The sequence below is a fragment of the Salmo trutta genome, chromosome 3, assembly GCF_901001165.1.
Source record: "Salmo trutta chromosome 3, fSalTru1.1, whole genome shotgun sequence".
In the NCBI taxonomy this organism is placed as follows: domain Eukaryota; kingdom Metazoa; phylum Chordata; class Actinopteri; order Salmoniformes; family Salmonidae; genus Salmo; species Salmo trutta.
The window spans coordinates 40,848,497-40,861,212 of NC_042959.1; the positions used below are offsets into that span (position 1 = coordinate 40,848,497).

At 41.2% G+C, this 12,716-nt stretch overlaps 2 protein-coding genes across 5 annotated transcripts in view; both read left to right on the plus strand.

Moving 5' to 3' along the window:
• Positions 1 to 504: 504 nt before the first annotated feature.
• Positions 505 to 3,483, plus strand: LOC115175118 (E3 ubiquitin-protein ligase RNF4). Of its 2 annotated transcripts, XM_029734335.1 has the most exons (8): positions 505 to 579; positions 1,394 to 1,528; positions 1,648 to 1,798; positions 1,878 to 1,954; positions 2,112 to 2,124; positions 2,265 to 2,388; positions 2,559 to 2,610; positions 2,733 to 3,483. In XM_029734335.1, the coding sequence occupies exons 2-8, from the start codon at positions 1,517 to 1,519 to the stop codon at positions 2,880 to 2,882; spliced, it is 579 nt and encodes a 192-aa protein (XP_029590195.1). In that variant the 5' UTR covers positions 505 to 579; positions 1,394 to 1,516; the 3' UTR covers positions 2,883 to 3,483. The 2 variants fall into 2 exon arrangements, with proteins under 2 accessions (XP_029590195.1, XP_029590188.1); XM_029734328.1 differs by lacking the exon at positions 505 to 579 and having other exon boundaries at positions 602 to 1,528.
• A 729-nt stretch (positions 3,484 to 4,212) lies between these two features.
• Positions 4,213 to 12,716, plus strand: part of LOC115175106 (fibroblast growth factor receptor-like 1) — a 101,781-nt gene continuing 93,277 nt past the window's right edge. Inside the window, exons 1-3 of one of the 3 annotated variants that reach the window (XM_029734298.1) lie at positions 4,213 to 4,383; positions 4,805 to 4,848; positions 7,009 to 7,105. In XM_029734298.1, coding sequence (XP_029590158.1) covers positions 4,359 to 4,383; positions 4,805 to 4,848; positions 7,009 to 7,105 — 166 coding nt within the window. In that variant the 5' untranslated portion in view covers positions 4,213 to 4,358. Of the gene's footprint in view, positions 4,384 to 4,804; positions 4,849 to 7,008; positions 7,106 to 7,909; positions 8,518 to 12,716 lie in introns of those variants that run through there. The other 2 variants (XM_029734307.1, XM_029734315.1) reach the window with 2 other exon arrangements.

A 12,716-nucleotide genomic window follows, 5' to 3' on the forward strand; every position in this document is an offset into this window, starting at 1 on the left:
TTCCAGGGTTAGAGTAGTGCAGAAGTTGTCATATGCTGAGGCAGTGAAGAAAGTAGAGGAAGATGGGTCAAGGGGGAGGGATCCTGAGAGGAGTGGTGAGAGTAGTCGATCAGTAACAGTACATAGGGATCCACCAACAAGGTATATATGTTTCATTAAGATTTCATTTTTGGCATTTATAGTAATGGTTATCAACTGTACAGCAGGGATGGAATGTAAGTTGCAGAAATTAGAGGTTGTGGTGGCAGCTGTAGAGAACTATTTGGGTGTGCGAGACTTGACATCAGAAGAGTTACAGGGTGTGTTAAGTGGTGGTGTCCCATCATTCCAGGCTGTCAGCCTGAAGTAGGACTAAATACATTTAAATAGTGGAGTATGGTATTTATTTTTATTTTTTTGTGAGTGTAATGCTAGATGCTGGGGTATTTGTTGTATTTTCTTTTTTTGTAGAAAAAAAAATGAAGCAAAGTATAAGGGAGTTATACTCCAGTCTAGTAGGTGGCAGTAATGCAACATTTATTGGATGCCAACGGCCTTTAAATTTCATCAAGAAGGACCATAGAAGAAGTGATTGAGGAGGTAGGCTGCTGTTAACCACCCTTAGTTTTAAAACTAGATAATTTATCAGTTTATTCATCTATCACCAGTCCCTTATACAGATGTTGAATTGTGTTGTTGATGTTATGTAAAAGTAAAGCTGATCCCGTTTGTAAACCAGGAGCTAGAGCTTGCGTAGAGCTTGTTCGCATTGCTAGCTAAATTAGCTACCTTTGTTGGTTGCTATCTAGCTAGTTGTCTTTGCTTTGTTAGCTAACTAGCTCATATGTTAATTCTAGCTAGCTCATGTTTTGATTCGCCATTGCGTTTATTAATTGTATTGTTAGGTGCATGTCATGCTTAATACACCGTGTTAATTTCCATTTTGTCGTGATAAATCAACGCTTGATGAGCTTCCCAGCTCAGACCCAGCTAATATTAGCTAACTAACGTTATTGTAGCTGACAAGCAGTTTTGTGATCACAGCAGCTAAACGTTAGTTGTCAGCTTACTAGCTAAAACATTTTTTTTCGTTACGTTAAGCAGATGAACACAGAAAGAGAGGGGTTGCAGATTTGATTAATTTTACAAGCTAATATGTTACAAGTTGTCAACAACATTGTGCTTTGACTTTGTGGTTAGGGAGTGGATCTCTCAGAATACTGTTAACGACAGACTATGGTTTGTGTTCTTCAGCAGCTGTGTTGTGTTTATAATGGTGTTGTGTTCATCAGCTGTGTTGTGTTCATAATGGTTTGTTGTGTTCATAAAGGTTAGTTTTGGCCAATGGTTTATTGTTTATCAGATGTGCGATGGCTTTTTATGTAAGTTAATTGGTTTATTTTTCTCTCACCAGATTATTGTTAAATTGGTCCAAGAACTTTGGAATCAGAGTTGGAACGGATGTAGATTTTTCAGTGTGTACTACTACTTAACATTTGACCATTTCTGATTTCACTCACACCTTCCCTGTCGCAACATGAGCAGTACAGTAAGTCCTCACATGTGCACCCAGGGCCATGTGATAACCCTCCAACACCTTCAGTTTAATTTTCACAGACATTTAGCAAAGGTGTCTGGTTTCTAAGAAGCAGTGCTTTGTTGTCACAGACACAGAGGAAAAGAAGGACTGGAGTCCCCTCAAGTTCCAGACACACGGCCAAGAGTAGCAGAGTCACCACAACCAGTGTGCGACCTCGTGCTGCAGCTTCAGCAGCAGTCCCAGAGACCATTGATGTGCTGGAGAGCAGCAGGACTAGTAGTAAGTAGCAATGGCTTTGTGTTTTTCTCTGTCATTTTGGTTGATAATGGATATTCTAACCTGTCTATTGGCTGTGCAGGTGAGGAGGTGGTGGACTTGACATGTGAAGGTTCTGAGTTGACTGTGGTTGACTTGACCAACAATGATTCTGTGGTGGTGAGTTTGTGAGCTTTCTTTATGCAAATAAGGATGTATACATATAACTGTTTTTAATGTGTTTCTAAGAATATGCTTTTGTCACTGTTGTAAAGACTGAAATGTTGACATATTTGTTTCTTTTCCACCACTGCGTGATTGCGAATGGGGAAACCAGGTTGTCGATGAAGGTAATTCATTGCTTTTCCTCAATCGCAACAATTATATTTAGATTAAAATATGTTTTGGTCCTCTAATGAAGTAAGCATTTATTACTATGTCAAGCATGTCTTTTTCTGTGAGTTTGTCTATCTGCTTGTGTCTATCTCAGGGACTCGTGGCAGACGTGAAGCTGACAGTGAGAGTTACGTACTGAGCAGTGATGAGGAGGAGGATACTAATGGAGGCCTCAGTGCCGACCTCCTGTCCTCTCTACAGGCCAGCAGTAGAGCCAGGTACTAAGCATATCAAACTTTTTTTAAATCAATTTTATTTTAAAATTGAAGCACATAAAAGCAACGTCATCCTCATCCATCCATTTATCCACCCATAATATTGGCCATGTGACCACTGAAATCAAGACCTTGAGTTAGGGTAGACTCTGATGATCTCTTGTCCTCCATAGGTCTACTCCAGGGACAGTCAGCTGCCCAGTGTGTATGGACGCCTATGCTGAGGTAAGCTAAGCATAATTCAACGTGTGTGAAGGTGACTATGTCAAACTGTAATTGCTGTGTAGCTACCAGAATGTGAAGTTGTCCCTTCAACTAAGATGGAGCTCTTTCTCTTCTTCCTCTAGATCATTGAAAGTGGGAGACTAGTAGTCTCCACAAAATGTGGTCACCTGTTCTGCAGTCACTGCCTCCGTGACTCACTGTTGAGATCCCACACTTGCCCAACCTGTAGAAAGAAACTGACCCACAAGCAATGCCACCCCATATACATCTGACATCAAACACCCATAAGACTCACCCTCACCAAACCTGCAAGACTTTTAATCATACCTTCTCATATCACTGCCCCCTACTGGACTTAAGAATCATTTTTTACATTTACATACACATCTGACCGATGTCATGCTTTTGTCTTTCTTCTGCAATGAAAGAAGCAGGAGCATAGGGACGCACTCTTATGCCAGCACACATTCACTTAGATTTTTGCAATTTTCTTCCACTGATTCTCCTACTGCTCTCCATTCATTTAATAGTGAACAGATAATTGTAAAGCTGCATCCCCAGTAACCACAACCAAGAAAAGAACTAAGCTCAGAATCTATTTTTTTTTTTAGCTCTTAAGAAGTCACATGTGATGTTGTATTGGTAGCAATCACATGTGACTGGCACTCAATTGCAATGAGAACTCAACTCTAAAGTAGAAATGTCTTTCGATTTTTATTGCTGCTGAGTAGGTGGGTGTCTGAATGGTGGGTGTTGCTTGAATTTGGTCATCACCATTGTAAATATTGTTGTATGTTTTGTATATATGGTTGAATGACAAGTTAAGGTGCGCCTAATCTGTAAGGTTCAATAAAACAAATTTATGATTGTAAAGGTTTGTTACATGTTTTGCTCACCTGACCCAGATAGTTTATTCTCACAGCCAGCATGTCTCAGTGACAGAGACTGTGAGAAGAGACAAGCCCAAACGTAGGACGTTGCATTGTTGAGCCCTCATGCTGACTTGCTAAATAGCATTTTTTAATTACATGTTTTCACTGACTTTACATTTAATTTGTAAACTTTGAATTATTTTATATTCTATACTACATATAACTTGGCTGACTCTGTTGTGACACGCATCCCTTCAAATGTCCACTAAGGGGCAGTATCTTCTTGCGCATGCATGGTCTGTTGTCCAATAATGATCGATGATAATGCAGTTTCCTCTCCATTCTCAGTGCAAGGGGTGTGTTGCTTGATTAACATATTACCAAACACAGGGTTTATTTCTTGGACCCAGAATAAACCTAGTCCAGGACTAAATTATCTATGGAGATTTTACATGGAGTGTGTTTTAGTCCAGAACTAGGCTTAATCTGAGTATGAACAACTGTCCCTTTCTCATATATATAATTTTCTCATATGTTGTTGACCTATTTCCTAATGTTGGCAAAGTGTGTATTTATAACACCCAAACCATACCATTTTAATAAATAATCAGTGTCATATTACATAATGAAAATAGAAGTTCAATTTATCAACTGTGTTATTACTTTGGAATTACATAATGCATTCAGTACATTTAATTAGTGTTTTATTATTATGAATATTATATTTTTGTTTAATTTTTATGACGTAGTCCATGATGTTAATAGCAGAACTGCCCTAAGCGAAAGAGTTAATTCTTGAAATGTGTTGAGTAGCTACTTGGGCTACTCTGTGATTGGGCAAAAATTCCGAGGTCGGATGGGCCGCAGTTCCCACTAATGCGGTCGATTCCTGGATGGCAAGGTATGTTAGCTCAATTATTGCAGTAAATTATTTAGATGTAAATGGTATTTGGGATTAAAAAAGAGACAACTGCTTCTCTTCCAAAATGGATAATGGTAGGAGTTAACTGTAACGCGTGCATAGGGCTTATTAGTTTTGACGCACGCTCGGTCCGGTGTATTGGTCTCGCACGAGCGTGATGTGATGACCGTCAATTTAAATAAAACTAGCCATATTTTAGCTTCATGTTTGACATTCACGTTTTACAGTGTTAATTTTCTTAGAGGGTAACATTGTATCCAGTAACTGAGCCACGAATACTTTGAGCGAAAGTGCGTGCAGTTCAACTTTTAGTGGACATTGATATGTTAATTATTTGGATTAAATCACCTTTATTGATGCGAATGTAAAGACAATGTAATCATGATAAACTTGTCATTAGTGGGAAATCGATTCAAGACAAATCATTGCTGCTGGACGTTTCAGGTAAGTCCCTAACTTGTATTAATATGAACGTGTTATTGGCCCTGATCACAATGTGATTATTTATAAACAGCTGATTTTAGAAGGATGCAGGTTTGTTGTAGACCTGTAATAAAAAATGCATACGTAGCCAATTGGAATACTTTTTAACTTTCAATTTATACTACAGATTATTACTTATGTATTACTAATAGAATAGTACACAACTGTATTGCATAAATCAATATTGTGTTAATCATAATTATAGTTCTGCTATATTACCTTACAAAGCTATTATTTGTAGTCCACATCTGAGTGTAGAATGTTTTAATTCCACTGATTCCCCATTCATGGATCTATGTGTGTATGAGAGTGGATGGGGCTTGAGTCCTTGCTTTCTAACATGTTTAATAAGCAGGTAGATTAGCTGTAGCCTATACAACAGCATCTACACTATATATACAAAAGTATGTGGACATCCCATCAAATTAGTGGATTTGGCTATTTCAGCCACACATGTTGCTGACACATGGAAAAAACATGAGCACACATCCATGCGATCTCCATAGCCCAACATTGGCAGTAGAATGGCCTTACTGAAGAGCTCATTGACTTTCAACGTGGCACTGTCATAGGATGACACCTTTCCAACAAGTCATATTTCGGCCCTGCTAGAGCTGCCCCAGTCAACTGTGTTGTGCTGTTATTGTGAAGTGGAAACGTCTAGGGGCAACAACAGCTCAGCCGTGAAGTGGTAGGCCACACAAGTCGACAGAATGGAGCCACCTAGGGCTGAAGTGCGTAGCGCGTAAAAATCGTCTGTCCTCGGTTGCAACACTCACTACCGAGTTCCAAACTGCTTCTGGAAGCAACGTCAGCACAGGAACTGTTCGTTGGGAGCTTCATGAAATGAGTTTCCATGGCCGAGCAGCCACACACAAGCCTAAGATCACCATGCGCAATGCCAAGCGTCGGCTGGAGTGGTGTAAAGCTTGCCTACAGTGGAAACACTTTCTCTGGAGTGATGAATCACCATCTGGCAGTTTGACGGACAGATCTGGGTTTGGAGAATGCTACCTGCCCGAATGCGTAGTGCTAACTGTAAAATTTGGTGGAGAATAAATAATGTTTTGGGGCTGTTTTTCATGATTCAGGCTCCTTAGTTCCAGTGAAGGGAAATATTAACGCTACAGCACACAATGACATTCTAGACGATTTTGTGCTTCCAACAGTTTGGGGGGAGGGCCCTTTACTTTTTCAGCATGACGATGCCTCTGTGCACAGAGTGAGGTCCATACAGAAATAGTTTGTCGAGATCGGTGTGGAAGAACTTGACTGGCCTGCACAGAGCCCTGACCTCAACCCCATTGAAAACCTTTGGGATGAATTGGAACGCCGAGTGCAAGGCAGGACTAGTCGCCCAACATCAGTGCCTGACCTCACTAATGCTCTTGTGGCTGAATGGAAGCAAGTCCACTCAGCAACGTTCCAACATCTAGTGGAAAGCCTCCCCAGAAGAGTGGATGCTGTTATAGCAGCAAAGGGGGGACCAACTCCATAGCAATGCCCATGATTTTGGAATGAGATGTTCGACGAGAAGATCTACACATACTTTTGATCATGTAGTATGTAACCCATTCTAAGACAATGAGAGGAGGATATGTGTAGTTCCCCAATAGCTGATGATATAACAGTCAATTTAACACTTGTTATGTTGATGTATTTGATCAAAGATTAAATGGAAAACTTTTAAATGGATTAAATGGATTTTAATTTTGGATTTCAAATTACTTGTTTGTTGTGCAAACTGGCAGAAATAATAACTCCTCTAACCAGAAACATAGGGACATATGGACAAAATAAGAGTTCCTCATTTGATTTAAGTTCATGAATAAAAAGCCTATGTTGCTTTTCCGGAAACTAATTTTATAGTGTTGGGGACAGACGTCTTGTGTTTTTCAGTCTGTTAAATGATTAACAACTTATTTTATTGTTACTAGTTTCGACTGTAATTCTGTTATATTTCCTCAATGCTTTGACTATGGCACTTCCAAAAGAAACTTCTGTGAGAAATATCATTTGGTTGTAAAGCATAATATACAGTAGCTTAAGATGTGATATGGATAATAACAATGTGTTCTTGTGCCTCTCCTCACTGTGAATTGACTTTTTTCTTTCTCTAAGATTTCAAGTGTTGAAGCCTTCCATCCAGAAAGAATGGGACTTTTATGCATTTGCCTGCTCATTTGTGAGATAATCCTGTTGTCGGACTGTGCACGAGGTGAGTAGTAATTTAGTAGTAATTTAGAACAATAATAACTGAAAGTGTTTTAGTGGATCTGTAGGCAACCATCTTCAAAAAGTGCCTCACCACAATGAATGATATCTACTACAAGCTGTACACAATTGTGGTTGTGTAACTCCAAGTTGGTGGTATAGTCCATTCAGGCCAAGGCCTATCTTCCATTTTCTAACAGACCTTGCCTAGATTACACAGACTTTGGGACAGTAACCTTTGGGATACCTGGTGTGCAAGTGTCAAGTGAGGCATGCTGATAGAGTGTAGTCCTGACCCTCCTGCTGCACAATCTGAGCTGTCAAACCTAGACTCAACATGCCGCTGGTCTTCTGCTCTGGCCTGCCTGTCTGGGGAAAGCAAAGGGGCATGGGGGGACCCAAACACACGGCGCCCAGGAAGATTGGATCGGTGAGAGCCCTAGCCTGAACAATGCAGCATTCACAATCACACAGTCGAGCCGTCATGGAGACGCTTAGGCAAAAGTAAACAGAGACCCATAGAGAGCAATGTGATTAGATTAGGCAATTATGTTTGTTTGCTGTGCAATGCCACAGCGTTTCTGACCATGAATGGAGCAACACGGCAAGGAGTGCTGTGGGCTTAAAAAGTAGAAGAGACAATTTGTCTTCCTGGTGATGTTATTGGAGGGGTTTACTCACTAGCTTAGCCTAGCTAGCGCCTTATTGGGTACACAGAGGGAGAGAGAGACTAAACGTTTCTCTATCATGATGGCATGCGGATATTAGAGCAAGGAATTGTTTACCTTTTTTATAAAGTCTGATATGACACGTTTGATAAGACAGTGAAAAGCAGGGTGGTTGTGTTGAAAACAAAATACCTCAGAGGTAATGAGACCGACCAATTTTCCAATTGAATGTCAGATACTTTGCGCTCTATTTTTCCAAACACTGTGATTTTGACGTACTGTGGTGGGTCAACAACAGCTACTCAACATATAGTAGAAAAGGTTGAGTCCACATCAACACACTTCTTCTCATGGAAAACATTGCCTGACATTATATCAATATTTTGTGACCAGAGTTTGATACCTTCATATGTGAACTTTAGCAGAAGAAAAGGAATGGACATTCAAAACTACAGGACAATTAATACTTTTTTTTAGGATTTTTTTTCCAGAGGAAGAGTCCAGGTTGATTGCTATGATATGGAACGTGGAAAAAAATTATCCCCCAACCCCATTTGAGCGCTCCCCTACTGACTAAGTTTGCTGTTCCTGGTGTGTCCTTGTTGCACGGGGAATGCAGAACATCACGTCAGATGACAAATATTTTCCGCTGCAAGCGGAAGCACAGTTTGGGCCCGGCTGCCATAGAGGCATGTGAACCGTATACGCTTATGCAATGATTCAGGGTCTAAGTCTGAGCAGCTGAAAGGTGAGGATTTTACTCTGTTTGGTGCATGCCTGAGAGAGAGTATTCATGCATAAATGTGGGCATTAATGTCTGTGCTAACTTTTATTTATTTATTTTTATTTAACCTTTATATTTAACTAGGCAAGTCAGTTAAGAACAAATTCTTATTTACAATGACGGCCTACCCCGGCCAAACCCTAACCCGGACGACGCTGGGCCAATTGTGCGCTGCCCTATGCGACTCCTAATCACGGCAGGTTGTGAAACAGCCAGGAATCGAACCAGGGTCTGTAGTGACGCCTCTAGCACTGAGATGCAGTGCCTTAGACCGCTGTTCCACTCGGGAGCTCGACTAAATGGGGAAAACAACAAAGTCATGGGATGGTTGCCATAACGCAATTTAAAAAAAATATGATCACAAATGAAATTCAACTGCATTCATTTAGGTATCACTCCTTTGACTCCTTTTGACGCACATGATTAAACTAAGTACATTTAAAACTCCATCCACACTGGAGACAATATGTGGTGGGACCCAGCTATAAGCACAGGATCTTGGTGCAGCAAAGGTAGACTAAATATTACAGCATTGCATTTAAACAAAGGCGACAGGCAGCCATATGGACGTGTGGGGGCTATTGGAGGTGGAACTGATGGGTTTGTAGGGGCCTGCTGTGCACTGTACAAACTAGGACCACCCTGCAGCTACATGCTGGTGTGTCAGTGAGAGGCAGCCTTCCAGGATTCATGATTGAGCATCTGGACACGTCTTCATAGAGCAAACAACAAAGTGGGCTGATGCTCTAAACACATACACTGAGAAGAAGTACTGTCTGTTTATCTAACTTTCTTGTATTTGTCTGAGCCTTCTAAAAGTCAATAGAAACAGATGAGGAGTAGCAGCACATTTGTAGAGTCTGCTCTTTCTCTCCCTCAATCTCTCCCTCCTTCCATCCTTGAGCTCCCGAGTGGCACAGCAGTCTAAGGCACTGCATCTCAGTGCAAGAGGCATCATTACAGTCCCTGGTTCGAGTCCAGGCTGTGTCACATCAGGCCGTGATTGGGAGTCCCATAGGGCGGCGCAAAATTGGCCCAGCATCGTCCGGGTTTTCCCGGGGTAGGCCGTCATTGTAAATAAGAATTTGTTCTTAACTAGCTTGCCTAGTTAAAGGTCAAATAATACAAAATAATAAAATAATCTCTCCCTCTCCTCCTCACACTGCAGCAGTTTATGGCTAGGTCTAAGCCAGAGGAAATGTGTGAAGTTAATTTAGAGTGTTGGAGAAACATAGCTGACCCATTGGGTAGCCTTTTGTCACTTCACAATCCTTCGTAGCTCTGTAGTAAACTAGAGAATATCGACAGAGCCTGGGGTGTGGGTTTAAACAAACAGTAGTTAAAGTTTCAATAGGGATCAATGCATATGTCTAGGTAAAAGGCAATGCTATTAACAATGATCATAAAGTGTGTATGTTGAGACGTGCCATAAAATGTAAATGTTGCAATGTTATAATAAATTCCTAAAGAAATGTACATGTAATGGTGCAAACAAAATGTAAGGCACAAAACCATCAGGCAAATCTCACACACAAACTGTTTTCCAGACGTGACAAACATAGCTGTGTGTGAGTAAGGAATGAGAGATCGGCTCCAAATTCGTCTCAATGAGGAGGATGGATCCATAGAGAGAGGCTGCTGTCAGACTACAGGCCATAAAGTGGTTATTAGATTGCCAAATGGTGTTTACACAGCCACCATCTTTCTCTCACCCCTTCTCATTAGCATTGGGCTGCTAATCATATTCCTTAGTAATGAAGCTGTATTAGACAGGAGGTTGTACATTGATTTAAGACTGGGAACAGCATGTTGATGATGTGGTTATTAGTAAATCCTGGCTGGCTTCAAAAATAACTGAATTGTCCCATTAAATGGGAGCTCAGATAAAGTTAGCTTAGCACCCCTGGTGTTTGATTTTAATGTGTCCATCAAGACATCTCACGGGTAGGTTGATGGGATAGGTGTCGTGTGTGTGTGAGAGACCTACGTAGCATGCAGAGGCGCATGGAATGTAGAGTAGTGTGCCTATATTCTGAGGAGAGCTCCCAACACACAAGCACACACACACACAGAGCAAGAGAAATGAGGCATTTTAATGAGCAGGACAGCAGAAAGAGGGGAGGCATTTTACTGAGCCTGAAAGCAACTGAACAAAGTCTAAAGTAAATGATCTCACCATTTCACCCCATCCAACCTTTACCATCAGCCTCCACCTGGTAATTGCTAAGGCAACATGACTTCACAGGACTGAGGCTACAAATATTAACTGTGCCGAGAGTACGATAAAAATAAGAGTGAGATGGACAAAAATCCATATTACTATTTATCATGATAATGCTAAATTGAACGATAAGTTTATAACAATGTGTACCACTTTCTAAACTTTATATATTACCCTTAAAACTACTACTACTAATTTGAATGTTGTAGCTTTCAATTGTCCCATAAACAATCACCCATATTAGCAAACTTATTTTATTTAAAACTTCACATTTCTCTAGTAGGGCCCTATACGTTATATATCGTAAAGAACAATATCAGCAAAATGTCCACAATAAGTGGTCGGTTTGGCCGGTGTCAATCATTTTCGGTTTATCATCCCAGCTTTAGTGTACACACACATAGCCTTTGCAGTACATTTGGATAGAGGGAAAGAGGGAGAGTTCTCCAGCCAACAAGTCCAACTGGCCTACTATTTTCCTCAGTCCTCCCTGTAATCCTCCAGTCTTGTCTGACATGACTTCCACTTGGCTAGCCAACCTCTGGGCCAATCAATGTTGCAAAAACATCAACCACTGAAACTAATGCAGTGTTACATCTAAAAAAAAATGTGCCTGTTAATTTGTGAATATATTGGAATTGTGCCACTCACTCACTCACTCACTCACTCACTCACTCACTCACTCACTCACTCACTCACTCACTCACTCACTCACTCACTCACTCACTCATTGAGCAGTGTCTTTCCAGCCTGAAATAGCCACAGCATAGACAGACACACATACTTTCACGGACCGATCAATGCATTGTGTTGTGCTGGTGACATAATGGCTTATTGTTGGGGGGCCTGGAGCCTTTGTTTGGTTAGTGCTGGAGGGGTCAGAGGGCAATGGAGAGGACCAGGGAAAGGCCCCAGATTGGATCAGGGAGTGCGCATACCTGACCTCTTACCAGAGGGGCTTACAATAACACATCAGTACTCCTGCAGGTTCTGCTTTTCTTCTCTCTGCATTCATTCATCCCCCTATTTTTCAGATATGTATGTATAGATGTAAGCATGTACTTCCTTCCTTCCCAGCTGTTCTCCTGGTCACATTACAAATGAGATGTTGAAAAGCAGTCCCTGGACTGGAGACAGCTCTCCTTGTTTTCTTTTGTATTTTGCATGTCAGTTTGTGTTGGGGCCTGTGCCCCTGAGCAGCTGTGTGTGTGTCCCATGTCAGAGAGACAGAGAGGAGAGGGCTCCCCCAGCTGAGAGAGAGAGATGCCATTCTGGGACCTAAACAAACAGAGCATTAATGTGGTTGATGGATGGCAGACATTGTGTGTCCTCTACACCAGTGGTTTTCAAACCACTACTCTTGGACCCCCAGATGTTTCACAATTTTGTTGTAGTCCTAAACTAGCTAACCTAATTCACTTTATCAAGGGCTTGATAATTATTTAAATCAGGTGTGCTTTGCTCTGGAATAGTTAATTTACATGGAACGGCTGGCGGTCCCAGAGGAGAGATTTGAAAAAGTGTCCATTGATGTGTGTCCATTCCCTAGAATCAGGTTCTATTTGTGACACACCCATAGATTGAGTCAGTTGCTCTCACTCTTCGCTGCCTGGTTTGTTTGAAGTGTGGGACCGACCCAGTGCCCCCTGTGCTGTCTTCCTGAACATCCTGAACCATCAGCCTTCACAGGCATTTATTTTGGTGCTGAGGTGAAAGGTTAGCTGTATATCCTAAAAAAAACATAACAGAGGTGATAAAGACATTAAATTACTGAGAGGCCATGTCTGATGTATGTCTGAATGACTTCACAGAGCCCCCCCCATAAGCCCAGGTTGTTTTCTCCGGTGAAGTCCTTAAATCAGGATATACGTCACTCTCGTCAGAGATTGTATTTCATTATTATTTTGTGTGGTTCTGTTTGGCTTTGTGATGGTAAGCTGTT

Excerpts from the sequence above, each read along its gene's own strand:
- LOC115175118 (XM_029734335.1), top strand. Across the intron at positions 1,799-1,877 it reads GGAGAGCAGCAGGACTAGTA|GTGAGGAGGTGGTGGACTTG; the intron begins GTAAGTAGCAAT and ends TTGGCTGTGCAG. Across the intron at positions 2,611-2,732 it reads GTATGGACGCCTATGCTGAG|ATCATTGAAAGTGGGAGACT; the intron begins GTAAGCTAAGCA and ends TTCTTCCTCTAG.